The 16,334-nt window shown below is 34.1% G+C and overlaps 1 protein-coding gene across 3 annotated transcripts in view; it reads right to left on the reverse strand.

Moving 5' to 3' along the window:
- Positions 1-16,334, reverse strand: part of BRIP1 (BRCA1 interacting DNA helicase 1) — a 187,333-nt gene that overhangs the window by 168,667 nt on the left and 2,332 nt on the right. For all 3 annotated transcript variants that reach the window (XR_011493726.1, XM_014856951.3, XM_070482865.1), the window contains exons 3-6: positions 15,520-15,631; positions 13,741-13,914; positions 7,336-7,463; positions 5,663-5,782 (exon numbers count right to left, since the gene is read on the reverse strand). Coding sequence is in view for 2 of the 3 variants with exons in the window: in XM_014856951.3 (XP_014712437.1) it covers positions 5,663-5,782; positions 7,336-7,463; positions 13,741-13,914; positions 15,520-15,631 (534 nt within the window). In the remaining variant the exon portion in view is untranslated. The remainder of the gene's footprint in view (positions 1-5,662; positions 5,783-7,335; positions 7,464-13,740; positions 13,915-15,519; positions 15,632-16,334) is intronic.

A 16,334-nucleotide genomic window follows, 5' to 3' on the forward strand; every position in this document is an offset into this window, starting at 1 on the left:
GGTATTGATACCATTTTCTGACTTGAGCAGACAGTGAGGAGACTGGAGATGATAGGAAGGCAAAAACACAACTATTAAATCCATAGGTTGGAAACTAAATTATTTTGATAAAAACTTAAGAAAATTTGAAAGAAAAACCTAAAAAGTTTAATGTCAAATTTAGAGGAAAACAGAAATCATTACACTAACTTATATTTTAACCTATGGAGGAAAGTTTTTCAAAAAATCAAACAACTACAGATTTTAAACATATGAAGACTATAAACATTTACATCTTTGTAGAGATAAAAGAACTAAACCATTAATTTATGAATCCAAATAACTGTTCTTCCAAAAAGTAAACACTGTCCTCCTTAATATCATCTTATAAGAACCAAAATAGGAAAAGCATCCTTAGAATTTAGAGGCGTTAGAACTAAATGGGATATAAGGTATATTAAATCTAGTTCACCCTTTTTCCTCCCATTTGAAGGAACAGGTCCAAAAAAAATGTTACTGAGCCCAAGTCTCTCATTTATATTAATCAAGATCTTCAGATGATCTAGATTAAAATATGATACCTAAAAAGTGAGGCATATGATCTGTCAACACAAGAAAAGTTCTAAACTATGGATTGCATTTTAAAACTTACTTTATTTATAAGTCTTGGTGATAAACTAATTTCAGAAGCTGCTATACAATCAATATTAAATCTTATGAAACAATATATTTTTCTTCTACTTCTGTATGAAATCACCTATTCTAGAATATAGAAAAAATATTTTTGTGATTTATAATAAGCCACTCTGCAAAGATTAAGAAATGTTATACAACAGGGAAAGAACAGTCTCTTCAATAAATGGTGGGAAAACAGGACTTGCAAAAGAGTGAAACTGGACCACTGTCTTACACCACACAGAAAAATTAACTCAAAATGGATTAAACACTTGAACATAAGACCTGAAATCATAAAACTCCTGGAAGAAACACAGGTGGATAAGCTCCTTAACATAGGTCTTAGGGATGATTTTGTGACTCTGACACCAAAAGCAAAAGCAACGAAAGCAAAAATAAACAAGTGAGACTACATCAAACCAAAAAGCTTTTGCACAGTAAATGAAATTATCAACAAAATGAAAAGCATCCTACTGAATGGGAGAAAATATGTGCAAATTATATATGTGATAAGAGGCTAATACCCAAAATATATGAAGAACTCATACGACTCAATAGCAAAAGAACAAACAATCCAATTAAAACTTGGGCAGATCTGAATAAACATTTTTCCAAAGAAGACATACAGATGGCCAACAGGTACATGAAAAGATGCTCATCATCACTAATGATCAGGGAAATGCAAATCAAAACCACAATGAGATATCACCTCACACCTGTGAGAATGGCTATTATCAAAAACACAAGAAATAAGTGTTGGCAAGGATGTGGAGAAAAGGGAACCCTTGTGCACTGTTGATGGAAATGTAAATTGGTACTGTCACTATGGACAACAGTATGGAGAGTCCTCAAAAAATTAAAAATAGAACTACCACATGGTCCAGCAATTCTACTTTCTGGGTATTTATCTGAAGAAAACAAAAATACTAACTCAAAAAGATACACGCATTCCCATGTTCATTGCATTACATTATTCATTACATTATAACATTATACATACATTATACATTACATTACATCCCCATGTTCATTACATTATTACAGTTCATTACATTATTACATTACATTATTACAGTGAAATTATTTATAATAGCCAAGATATAAAAGCAACCTAAATGTCCATTAATGGATGAATGCATAAAGAAAACGCAGTGTGGGGGCCAGTGCTGTGGTCGAGTGGTTAGGTTCACATGCTCCGCTTCAACAGTCCAGGGTTTCACGGGTTTGGATCCTGGGCGCGGACCTAGCACCGCTCATCAAGCCATGCTGAGGCGGCATCCCACACAGCAGAACTAGCAGGATTAGTTCACTAGAATATACAACTATGTATTGGGGGGCTTTGGGGAGAAGAGGAAAAAAAGAAGAAGATTGGCAACAGATGTCAGCTCAGGGCGAATCTTTAAAGTAAAAAACAAAAAAAAAGTGGTGTGTATATACGTGTACGATGGCATATTGTGCAGCCATGAAAAGAGAATGAATTCTTGCCATTTATGACAAATGGATGCACCTCTAGGGCATTATGCTAAGTGAAATAAATTATATGGAGAAGGACAAATACCATATGATCTCACTTATACGTGAAATCTAAAACAAAAAAAACAAGCTCATAGATACAGAGAACAGATGGGTGGTTGTCAGAGCTAAGGGGTGAGGTATAGCAGAAATGAGTGAAGGGGGTCAAAAGGTACAAACTTCCAGTTATAAAATAAGTAATGAGGATGGAATGTACAGCATGGTGACTATAGTTAATAATACTGTACTGCATAGGTGAAAGTTGCTAAGAGAATAAATCTTAAAAGTTCTCATCACAAGAAAAATAAAATATTTGTAACTTTATATGGCGACAGATGTTAACTAGACTTATTGTGGTGATCATTTCACAATATATACAAATATCAAATCATTATGTTGTACATCTGAAACTAATATAATGTTATATGACAATTATACCTCAATTAAAACAAAAAGAGAGGGGCCAGACCTGTGGCCAAGTGGTTAAGTTCGCGCACTCAGCTTTGTCGGCCCAAGGTATTTGTGAGTTTTTTCCTAACCATTCAGAAAGTACCTAAAATTACTTTATATATTCATGCTTTTCACTACAGACTACCAAAAAAGAGCGAGTATTAGAGTTCAAACATATGGTCTTTCTGTCATTGCAAAAAAGTACCTTGGTCTCTGATAAGTTTTGCATGTTTAATTAGTATGGTATACATCATTAATATCTTCTTACAAACAAAAGTTCTTGGCCACACTAGTGAAATTTTACCATTTGAGTTACTAGATTTAACTGAGAGATTTAGCTCGTTCAATAAGTCTTCAAACTTACAAGAAATTGGCTGAAACCCCTACCTTTAATATTATGAGCAATAAATCACCCACCTAGGAAAAATTATTCCATTTCTAAAGCAATGTAGAGTTATACCACCTAAAGCTAAGGTAGAAAACTTGCAATTTCCAGTTTAAAAATAAAACTTATATAAAGACATGAATATACAGATATAGATACAATTATATTTTACCAATGAGAAGACGATAATAAATGATCTACATAGTCAATCAATCAAAGCACTTGGCTTAAAATTAAGGTACTCAGCCAGGAGCATAGAAGTTCTGCTTATGGTCAAGTGGTCTAGACTCTAAACAGATGCAGCCAAAAACATCCTTAACAGATATTAAAAGAATTTGTTACTTAATTAAAAACCTAACTCCTCAAAATTAATACTATTAATGAATATTATATAATACCTTTTAGCAACATTTAAAGATAACTACATATACATAATATTATTAATCAATGTTATATCTTATCAGCAGCATACAAATATGTAACTATTTGCTGCTGCTACTACTATTGCTGCTGCTGCTACTTCTACTACCACTTACCACTTCATAAGCTCCAAGATATGTCAGGCGTACTCTAAGCACTGTTTAAGCATTAACTTGTTTAATCCTCATAACACAGCCCTGTGAGATAGGTACTATTACCATCCCCATTTAACAAACGAGGAAAGTGAATAGCAATAGTTTAAAACTTAATCAAGATGACACAGGCAGTAAAGAGCAGAGCTGTTATTAAAACCCAGGCAGTATGATTTGAGTTCATTCTCTTATCCACTAAAAACAAAACAAAATCCACTCCTGTATCTTATTTTAATGATTATCAATCACAGCTTATTCTATACTTGATTTCTTGATCCTTGAGCCTTCTACATAATATTCCTTTCCTTATCTTGGTGTTAGAATCCTGCTTGGATGGCTGCAGTATTTCTGAGAGGCTTTTTAGAGAGAATGTATAATAAAGCAATTACAGCATTTGCCAGAGCATCAGATTGCTTAGGTAGGATGGAGCTCCCCTACTGGCCAGCTTTGTGAGTTTAGGCAAATTACTTACTTCTCAGAGTGTCCTTACCTGTAAAATGGAAATAACAATAATACCCGACTCACAGTCATTGTAAGAATTCAACAAGATTCTACCAATAGTTATTTATTGGGCAAATAATATATACCATATGCTATTCTAGGTACCAGAGATACATATGAAGAAGACTGACATTACATTCCAACAGTGCAGATAGACAATAAACAAGTAGACAAATTCAAATAGTAGGGGCTATGAAGAAAATAACACACTGTGAAAGAAAATGAGTGAGAAAAGAATGGCGGAGGCAAATATATAGCATATAGTCTTACTGACAATTTAACATTAAAATCTCCTGAGATGACTCCTCCAATTATAAGGCTTCTGTGAAAATAACCAACAATTTTTTTTTTCCCACTTGTATTTTCAAGAATTTAAAAGGAAGTGTCTTTGAGGGCAGGGATTATGGCATTCACTCACTCAACCTACAACTAAGTTTCTAGCACTAGGTTAGGTGTTTGGAATATAAAGATGAATAAAATAGTCACAGCCTTCAAGCAGTTCTCAGTCTACCGGAGAACCTGGTGTTGTCCTTAATAAAACTTAGAGCCTTGTGGACAAGATAATAAGAGTAAGGTAAGTGTTAAAAACTGAGAAGTACAAGGAACATTCCAGATGGGAATCTAACTCAAAATTGGGGATGTCAAAGAAGGCTGCGTGAAGGATTAGCAGAAGTTGGTCAAAAGAAAGAGTGGGGAGGAAGGGAAAGGGCAAAAAGAATGCAAAAAGCTTATAAAGGTCTAATGACTGTACAGGTAAACAGGAGAGTTATAAGCCATCTAAAGATTTTTGCAATTTGTCCCCAGAGTCAACGAGTTTTTTCACCTCCTACCGGAAAAACTAAAAATACAGACAGTATATATGGAACAATAGTTTGTTTTGTTTTGTTTCGAAAGATTTTGTTTTTCCTTTTTATCCCCAAAGCCCCCCAGTACATAGTTGTGTATTTTTAGTTGTGGGTCCTTCTAGTTGTGGCATGTGGGATGCCTCCTCAGCATGGCCTGATGAGCGATGCCAGGTCCGCGCTCAGGATCCGAACCAATGAAACCCTCGGCTACCACAGCGGAGCACGTGAACTTAACCACTCGGCCACGGGGCCAGCCCCAGAAACAACAGTTTTTAAGATAAAGGACATCAGGGAAGGAAGACTGAACCCTGAGAGATAAGAAACAAATGAGATAGGCCCAATGATCACCTCAGCTTGTCTTTCAAGAGGGTTTCCAGGCTCTGGTGTAGGGAGGGGAAACCCATATAGCCCAGCAAACCCAAGTTGAAGAGAAACTGCTGAGAGTCCAGGGAGACCAAGAAGACTAAAGTGCATAGGGAAGAACACGAGAGAAGAACTTAAAGGAAGTAGAGTTCATAAACATCAGAACGTAGAAGAGAAAAAAAACTTTCAGATTTCTTTCTAGTCCAATTCTCTCATTTTATAAATGAGGAAACGGGGGAACAAAGAGATGTGACAGCAAGTAAGACTTATGAGTTGTTTTGTATTGTTCTTTACATTATACTATTCCTCTTTTTTCAAAAACGGATTTAGCAAATTCCACATTTTCCTTCTTCAAAGTGAATGACAGCATAAATACATACATTCTGTAGAGAAAAGGAGTTTATCTTTCTTAATGGAGAGCTGAGTTCTGTGGTCTTTCCTGCAGCAACTTTCGCATCCAAGTGGTGCACCTCCTTTTCAAAACAATGACGTTTTCTAATCTGTAAACACATAACCAAAATGAAGTTTAATGTAAACTAAAAGTTTGAGCAGGCTTGTTGCTCTCAAAGGTCAAAATAGCTATAATGTGTGGTTTCAGCATTAAAAAAAAGACTATTTCTGACTGGCAATAATCAAATAATTTTTTAAAATACAAATAGATACCTTTTACAAGACTTAGAATACAGTAATACCTCTCAAATCCTAACTAAAATAGCTTTAATTAGTGATATGTCAAAACTATTGTATTACAAAATGATCTTCCCATAAAATACTCCCACCATATGGACACCAGTATAGTATTATAGCAAAATCCAGTTACATATCTAATTGGAAAATTAAAGTAAATAAAAATGGAAACTTCATTCTATATAGAAAAAAAGGAAAAAAATTTTAAATGTAAATATTCATGATTTCCTACATGATAGAATAAATTACTTGATTACTATTATTACTATTACTTACTAGATATTTGCTAATCCAAATTACATTTGACTAAACGTCTTTTATAAATAGCACTAAGTTTTCTTTCCAAACTGTCCATGCTTTTTTCTACTTGCCAAAAACCGATTTACTTAAATTATAAAGCAAGGGGGAGCACTTCTATTGATAATCCCATTCCTACCAAAAAAGAAATGGGAGCCAAAGTCAGGGAATAAATGTTATATGTTGAGCCCTATCTCATAACGCCCAACGCTATGTACACATTTTTTTGGGGAAAAAGTCTTTATAGATTCACACTTTATTTGTAATTGGTCCTTTTTGAAAAGTAAACCAGTTCATTCTAGTTCTAAAAGCAAGGTTTAATTATGGAAGTTAATAAAGATTGTAAGTGGACTAGATAAACTCCATAAGAATGCAAATACTTTTTGAGTATAATCAATGAAAAATATATAATCACCTACAAATGACATGCTAATTAATTAATCATTTTTTATTTGTAACTAAGTCTATTAAAGTCCCAGCCTCCTACTTCACTGTCATAAACTCTAGAAGAAAACATTGTATTCATCTATGAAAAGTACATTTCATTTAAAATATCTGGTAATTCATATCTTTCAATAATTTTTAGAAATAAACATATTTTATCATGTATTAATATTAAAAACTCAATAACTAAGAGTAATACTTGTCATTATACTAAAACTATCAATACCAAAAATATCCATGACATAAATATTCATATCAAAGGTATTTTGGCCAAAAGAAAATGCCATTATTGTATAAAAACAACAGAAGACTTAAAAGTACAAAGTAGCTATATTACTAATATACACCTTAAGTAAATATTTCACTGTCAAATTCCTCTTATATAAGAAAGGACCATGCAGTTTCACTTTAACGACATGTTACTGGGAATAATCTACTATAATTACAAACTCCTTTGTAATGAATAACTATATAAAATGAAGTTAGAATAATTTACCATTAGATTTATATCTGTGACGTGACCCAACTAATTTCTACAAGTGCCACGGAAAACTTGGTTGATACTTGACTACTTTGTTGAGCTATAACTAATGAGATTATTTCACTGCCAATAAACTCTGTTTACCTGCTGTGCAGTTTCTAAGGGTCGAATTCTTTTCTTCTCTACTTGAAAATCATCATTTTCATCTCTGCATACGGAAGCCTGTTTCTTGGCAGATAGCTTTGAAGCCAGCGTAGTTTTTTCAGGAGAGTCTTATATAAGAAGTCATAAAAAATTAGTACAAATAACTTACACTTAGGTAATTTTTCTTAAAAAAATTGGAATCAAGATGTAAGGCATTTCTAAAATTTCATAACACACTTTAAAACAAGAAATGCTAAACATATTTAAAAGCGCTTCTTTATCACTCAGTTTACTTTAACAAAGATATAGCAAACATTTTGAGAAATATGCTTTCAACAGTTAAGTCCAATTTTAGGTTTACGATTTTGTAGACAAATCCTAATAACATGGTTTAAAAAAATAACTGTAAGATTCTCTCAAGAAAATATATTTCATTTCTATAAAAATCTGTCTTCACAGTGTCAAAATGTTCCTTTCTTACTAAGCTTCTCAATGCTCTTTAGGCTTGAAAATATAGGAGAATCAAGATCCTACAATCTACCTTTTAATGCCACAATCCTGAAAGCTCAATCTCAAGGTCATTAATGACCTCTTAATCACCAAATAATATTATCCCCATTTTATAAATGTGAACAACAGGTTTGAAAGAAGTCAAGTTCATGCCCAATAATATATAGGTAGTAAGAGGCAGAGCCTGGAGATGGCTGACTCCTGCTGACTCTAAAAATCCATAAGTATAACCTCTAGGCATACAGCCAAACATAATGCTCTGTCTTCTTGGAACATAACAAACATATTTCCTTTTTCCTTAATGTCTGTAATGCTGTCCTTAACTATTCTTATACATTGGTTTCTCCCTTTCTGTAAATGAGAGTGTTTTTAAAAGTACCTTCCTTCCTCTCTGCTCTTAGAGAAGAGCATTCCCTCCACTCCCAGGGCTTGAATTCATTTAGCAAGCATTTATTTTATTGAGTCCATACAATTCCAGACACCATGGAAAAAAAGCATGAAGAAAAATAACAGTCCCTAGGCTTAAAGGATTTACAGACTATTAGGAGAGAAAACCCTATAAGCAGATCCAATATTATTTTCGAAAAACAAGTTTGAGTCTGTACAAACACAAAGTGAATCTATGCCATACAGCACTCGTTTTCAAGCTTTTTCTGAGGAGGACTATATTTTTTTTAAAGAAATATTGTTTAAAATTTCCAAAATAGGATAAAAGATCTAGAACTGCCCTGATCCACTGTCCCCTTCCCCCTACAAGCCATGTTTCTTCCTAAGCCTCTTAAAAACAGTTTGAAAACCACTATATTCTAAAATCTTAATGGTTTTGCCTTTCATACCTAGGTCTTTAAATCTACCTGGAATGGATTTTTGTGTATGGAGTAAAGTAGGGCTCCAATTTCAATTTTTTCCATATGGATATCTAATAGTTCCAGTACCACTTACAGAAAAGTCTCTCCTTTGCCCTCTGCTCTGTAGGAGCACTTCTATAAAAAAAATCAAGTTTCTAGATACGTGTGGAACTGAATTTGGGTTCTCTGTTGTTTTCCTCTGGTCTACCACTGTGCTAATATCAAACTGCTTTAATTACTATAGCTTTATATATTATAAATCAGATATCTCATAGATCAAGTCTTCTCACCTGACCTGCTTCTTAAAAAGTGTCTTGGCTATTCTTAGTCCTTTCTATTTAGATATGCATTTTAGGAAAGACATGTAATTTTGAACTCTGCAACTTCCTGGCAAACTGGCAAAATACCCACAAAACAAATCTAGATCAGTCATTCTCAACTGGGGCAATTTTAACACCCTCACATTCCATTCGAGAGACATTGGGCAATGTCTGGAGACATTTTTGGTTGTCACAAAGGAGGAGAGTACTACTGGCATCTAGTGGGTTGAGGCCCAGGAGATGCTGCTAAACATCCCACAGTGCACAGGACAGCCCCCACAACAAAGAATTAACCCATTCAAAATGTTAATGGTGCTACTGTTGAGAAACCCTGCCCCAAATAAATCAAGGGGCAAATTTGTATGGGCCCACTAAAGGGTAGGGAACGCCTACCAAAAACAATAATTTAGTTTTAGACTGCCATGTGCCAAATAAGATACACTCCAATTCATTAAAAAAAAAAAAATCATATTATCTGCATATACAAAAAGGCTTATCTTCCTGTTCCTTATAGCAGGAAAGTTTGCAGGAAGCTTATCAAAGGAGTTAAATTTTTAAAATACAAAATTATAAAGAAACAAGATATATCCAGAATTAAAACAAAAAACCAAAAAAAACCCTCCCAGGAATCAGTAACAACCTAGTAGAAAAATGGGCAAACAACTTGAATTGGTAATTCACTAAAGGGGATATTCAAATGACCAATAAACATATAAAAAGATGTTCAACCTCATTAGTCACCAGAGAAATACCAATTAAAACTCATGAGAGGGGCCAGCCCCATGGCTGAGTGGTTAAGTTCTCGTGCTCTGCTTTGGAAGCCCAGGGTTCGGATCCTGGGCGCGGACACGGCACTGCTCATTAGGCCATGCTGAGGCGGCGTCCCACATGCCACAACTAGAAGGACCCACAACTAAAATATACAACTATGTACTGGGGGTCTTTGGACAAAAAAAGCAGGGAAAAAAAAAACTCATGAGAACACCACACATGCACCAGAATGGCTAAAATTTTAAAAGACAGGAAATATCAAGCACTAACAAGAATGTTAAACAATGTAACTTCCATATACTACTGGATGGAGGACAAGGGGTTGCATAAACTGGTTCAACCACTTTGGAAAATGTTGGCAGTGTCTGCTATAGCTGAACATAGGCATACACTGTGACCAGCAATTCCATTCCTAGGCATATATCCAATAGAAAATACTTACCTATTTGCACCAGAATGAACAAGAATGTTCTTAATAGCATTAAAAGCCTAAAGTAGAAACCACTCAAATGTCTAATAACTGTAGAATGGACCAATAAACTATGATATATTCAGAGAAGGAAATAATATACAGCAACAAGAACTACTATATCCAACACCATGAATGAACCTCAGAAATACAATGTTAAGCAAAAGTAGACAGACACAAGAGTACAGATATAATTCCATTTCTATAAAGAGCCAAAACTCATTAATGGTGACAGAAGGGAGGAAAGCAATTACCTATGGAGAGAAAGGATAGTGACTGGAAAAGAACATGAGAAGGGCCTGTGGGGTGTTGATAATATGCTATTTTTTATCAAGGTGGTAATTACACAACTGTTTACTTTGTGAAAATTCATCAAGCTAAACACTTAGGATTTGTGCGCTTTTCTGTATTTAGCTTTTATATCTTCTTAAAGAATTTACTTAAAAATATAAAGAGAATATCAGAATACTATCCTGATTTACCCCACCTGATCCTTCAAGAGACTATTCTAAACAACTCTAACTCACAATAAGGTCAAAATGCAAGTTTTGTGTATATTGACAACTGATTTTTTTACAAAGGCACAAACGCAATGCAGTGGATAAAGGATAGCCTTTTCAATAAATGGTGCTGAACAATGAGATATCCATATGCAAAATAAATGAACTTTGATCCATATCTTGCACCATATACAAAAATTAACTCAAAATGAATCTTAGACCTAAAAGTAAAACCTAAAACTGTATTTGATTAAAAAAAATTTGTACTCAAAATATATAAAGAACTCTTAAAACTCAAGAAAAGAAAGAACAAATGGGCAAAAGATTTCAACAGACATTTCAACAAAGATATACAGATGGCTAATAAGCACATGAAAAGATGCTCAACATCATAAGCATTAGAGAAATGCAAGTTAAAACCACAAGTGGCCGGCCCAGTGGTGTAGCGGCTAAGTTCGTGTGCTCTGCTTCGGCAGCCCGGAGATCACTGGTTCGGATCCCGGGTGCAGACCTACACACAGCTTGTCACACCATACTGTGGCAGGCGTCCCACGTATAAAAGAGGAAGACGGGCACAGATGTTAGCTCAGGGCCAATCATCCTCAGCAAAAAGAGGAGGATTGGCAGCGGACGTTAGCTCAGGGCTAATCTTCCTCAAAAAAAAAGAAACACAATGAGATACCACTGCACACCTATTAAAATGGCTAAAAAGACTGACCTTAGCAAGTGTTGGCAAAGAAGCAGAGAAATGGGAACTCTCAGACACTGTCAGTAGGAATGTAAAATGGTACAACTGCTTTGGGAAAGTTTGGACGTTTCTTAAAAAGTTAAACGTAAGTGATCCAGTCATGCCATTCTTAGGTATTTACCCAGAAAAATGAAAGCACATGTCCATAACAAAGACTTATACATGAATATTCTTGGCAGCTTTACTTGTAATAGCCCAAAACAAGAAACAACTCAAATATACATCAACAGGTGACTGGATAAGCAATTTGTAGTATATCCAAACAATAGAATATTACTCAGCAATACAAAGGAACAAACTGTTGATACATGCAACGACATGGATTAATTTCAAAAGAATTATGTTATATGAAAGAGCTAGACAAAATAGGTGTACAAATTGTATGATTCCACTTATATAAACTCTGGAAAACACAAACTAATCTGTAGTGATAGAAAGTAAAGTAGTGGTTTTTTGGGAAGGGTGGGTCATGGAGGTTGGGAAGTAGGGATAACAAAGAGGATGAGAAAACTTTTTTTTTTGGTGAGGAAGATTGGCCCTGAGATAACATCTGTTGCCAATCTTCCTCTTTTTGCTTGAGGAAGATTGTCGCTGAGCAAATATCTGCACCAATCTTCTTGTATTTTGTATGTGGGATGCCACCACAGCATGGTTTGATGAGTAGTGTTTGTGGATCAGCTCCTGGGATCCGAACTTGTGAATCCTAGGCTGCTGAAGCGGAGCACGTGAAGAACTTAACCACTACACCACTGGGCCAGTCCCAAGAAAACTTTAGAAGGTGATGGATATGTTCACTATCTTGATACTGATGAAAGTTTCATGGAGGTACACTTATGTCAAAACTTATCAAATGTACCATTTAAATAAATACAATTTGTTATGTCAACTATATTTCAATAAAGCTGTTTTTTAAAAAATACAGATTGTAAATAAATATTATAAACCAGAGTTCTTATAATTAGCTCAAAATCAATTCCATTAATTCATACAACAAATATTTATCTAGCACCTACTATATGCCAAACACCTTGCTAGTTTCTAGGGATCCAACGGTAAACAAACTGACATGGTCTCTGACCTCACAAAGTATACAATCTGCTAGGGGACACACATTACTAAAAGATGCACACAGACACATGGATAATACAAACTGTGACAGGAGATCCACAACGAGATCACAGAATATAATAGGTAAACCAAATCTGGTCTAACAGAAAGGTCAGTATGGCTTCGTTAAGGAAGTGACATGGCAGCTGAGACCTAATGGAAGAGTAGAATAACAAGTTGAAGATGTAGCTTTTCTCAGAAGAGACAGTAACACAAGCAAAGGCTGTGAAGCAGGAGACAGCATGACCGTTTGAAGGAAGGGAAAGCAAGCCAAAAGGGCTAAGAGTCAACAACAGTGTAGACAACACTACTAGTCACCTCTCCAGTATCTATTCCACCTCCTCTTCCTCATTCCTAACAGAATCACACTTTAGTTCAAGCAACTACCCTCCTCCACAGTCATGTGCCTTAGAGGAAGATGACTCCATCCTTGATTTTAAGCGGATACTGTTTAGACTTAAGATACTCACAGCAACCTCTTTTCTCCCTGCCAGTGATTAGCTAAGGAATAGCATGAATGAAAGCAGGAAAAGAAGTTATTGCATCCTCTAAACAAAAGATGGTAGTTTGGACCAGGGAGGTATCAATGGAGATAGAGATTTGCATAGAGAAATAAGGTAGAACAAAGTGTACAGGATGTCTCCTAGATTTCTCGTGTAGGCAAAAAACAATCAATCCTTTCCATATAGTCAAAGCAGAAGAAATACCTTTTGAAAATTAATAATCTTATGTTATTCTTAATATATTTCTCTTAAATAAATCTAATAAGAACTATTTAAGGATCATACATAAAATATACCTGATCCTCATGTAGGATACTGGCTTCAGAAGTTCATACAAACTTATCAAGAATGAATGAGGCTACTTAGATTTTGTCTTACAATATAAATCAATGTTTTATAAAATTATAACATATAATTAACAATACTGCCTACAAATAACATTAATTTCTGAATATCATTTATTTTGACTTGCCTTCTTCAAAAAATGATTTAAGATAGCAAAATGTCCAAGTAAATTAAAAGCCAAGCCAAGAATAAAATAGTCCAGGGATTTCCGGACTATAATAATTAAGCAATAATTAAGTTTCCTATTATAGATACCAATAGACCCAGGCAAAAATATAAACTACCTTGACAAGTTGATGAAATGCCATTTCTTTCAGAAGGTGGTGTACTTGGACGGTTGAAATGATGTGAAGTTACTTGGTTCACGTCACCGTTTGTAAAATTCTTTGAATGGCATGTACAACAACATGACAACGGTACTTCACCTTTTTTACTTAAGCTTTCATCCACTGGCTTCCCTAAAAATGAAAGAACTTATTTATAATATTTCTAATTAAAAAAACATTAATCTTCCTCTGCAGCTAGAGTGAGCAACTACCCCAATTTGCCCAGGATTGGGAAGCTTCCCGGGATGGAAGATTTTCAGTGCTAAAACCAGGAAAATACCAGGCAAATCTGGACAAATTGGTCAGCCTATCTGCAGCATCCAACTAGGACAGGAGAGAAACACTTATGCCAGGAGCATTTATAGAGAAGTTATCATCATTTTACATAATTTACAAAAATATAATAGTCAAAGATTAATAATGTAATAAAGGCACAACCACTCGAGTATTCATTTATATTGAGATTTATTAAAATATCAAGCAGGGAGGATTAAAATATAGACCTAAAGTACATTCTTAATTACTGCTATTTCCCTAAATGAAGAATTTGAAAGTTAAATCATTCCCACATTACACTTCTATTTCAAACAGAAACGTTTCATGACATATCAGTTGTGATAATGTATCAAAATACATTTTAAGGTCAAAATCAAATTAAAGAAAATAGGCAATTTTTAATACTTAAATATAATACAGACCTGTAACAGGTCTACATTGTGTGCCTACATGTATAAATACGCAATTCATAGATACTAAAAAAAACCTGAATGATTTGTTTTATTTTCTATACTCACATTATTCTCCCATCTTTACTACATATATACTACTAATTCTATTTTCCAGAGTCTCTCATTAAAGTTTTAAGTTATTAACAGATAATCTCATTTTCCCCAAAAGATTAACATCAGTAAGACTCAAAATGGACAACCAAAAGCTTACAAAATTTTTACTTTTTATTTTTAATACAGTCTTATCAGTAGCACAGACAATTCCTTTTTAAAAACATATATACATACACACACACATATACATACACACACACATATACATACACACACACAAGGCCCCATGGTTAACTTTAAACTCTTCTAATACTTTAGGTCTAAGCCATCTACTTACGTAACTGAAATGTACCGAATATTGTATTTCAGATTCACTATGTATATTCGTCTTTCACAAAATCAAATGTCATTAGGCATTTGTTAGTAAATAAAGTAAAAGTAATGGGAAATAATATGAATTCATAAAAACAATAGTAAAGAATTTGCTTATCTGGCATCCAAACAAGTAGCAAGATGAACTAGAATGTTTTCTTTTTTATATATTCCATGTTCTAATGTTATGAGGAAGGAAAGGACAGATAAGCAAATACATTAAAGGATTTACTCAAAAAAACCAATTATTTGTATACAGCATCATGACAACCCCATCTCTTGCATCTTTTACATACAAATTATAATTATTTTTATAATGATAAATCTAAGCATTCTAAGATTCTTATGTATACTCTGAATCATCAACTAAAGGACTACATTATGTTCAAAATTGCTTTAGGATTAATTGAACATATTTTGCTATATGTTCTTGGAAACTCTGGGAAGACATATAACATAAAAAAAAAGTCTTAGAATATTTAAATTAGCTAGAACATGGTTGAATCATTCTGGATAAAAAATACTTTATTATATTTTTTTCAGGTTCCAATAAGCAACCTGAACATATCAACTAACTACTTACCACTAAGAGATTGTTGCCATGCTAAAGCAGAACAAAGTAAGGCTAAGCTTTTCCCACTTCCTGTAGGGCTCTCCAACAAACAATGCTGCTTACTGTTTAATCCTCTGACAATCTATTGACACAAAAACAATTTAAAAAATCAATAAACAATTTACTTCACTAGAGTCTCTCTCCATCAGAAGTACAAATACAACCAGAAGTAAGGCTGCACTTCAGGGAACAGAGCAATAGCAAAAGAGAGAACCAGCATTTAATTAAATCTAGACCTTATTCCTTTATACTTCTCCCTAAAATTATGTTGGACTTAAAAGCACAAAAGAAATGAAAAAAAGCAATTTGTGCCTTAATGATGCAAGTACAATCATTTCTGTAAAACTAGAATATACTAATATCTTTAATGAAAACTTAACGAGGGATACTGCTAGGGGGAGTGTATAAATGGCCACAATCACATTGTAAAGAAATTAACAATTTCTAGTAAAGCTGAAGATACCCAACACCAGCAAATCCTATGTACATACCCAAAACCTTTTCCCACACGACCACAAGGAAACATGCATAAGAAAGCTCATAGCAGCATTGTTTATAATTGCAAAAGAATATAAACAACCTAAATGTCTTATCAAAAGAAAAATGGATTAAAAAATTCTGGTAAATTCATACAATGGAATATTATTCAGCAATTAAAACAGATTAACAATCAACAGGGCTACATCTTAAAAATAATATTAAGCAAAAAAAAATCAAGCTCTGAAGGAAGACAGGTATAGTATCACATTGTGCAAAGTTTAAAAACATGTAAAGTAATACTCCCT

Source organism: Equus asinus, chromosome 13 (assembly GCF_041296235.1).
Source record: "Equus asinus isolate D_3611 breed Donkey chromosome 13, EquAss-T2T_v2, whole genome shotgun sequence".
NCBI lineage: Eukaryota > Metazoa > Chordata > Mammalia > Perissodactyla > Equidae > Equus > Equus asinus.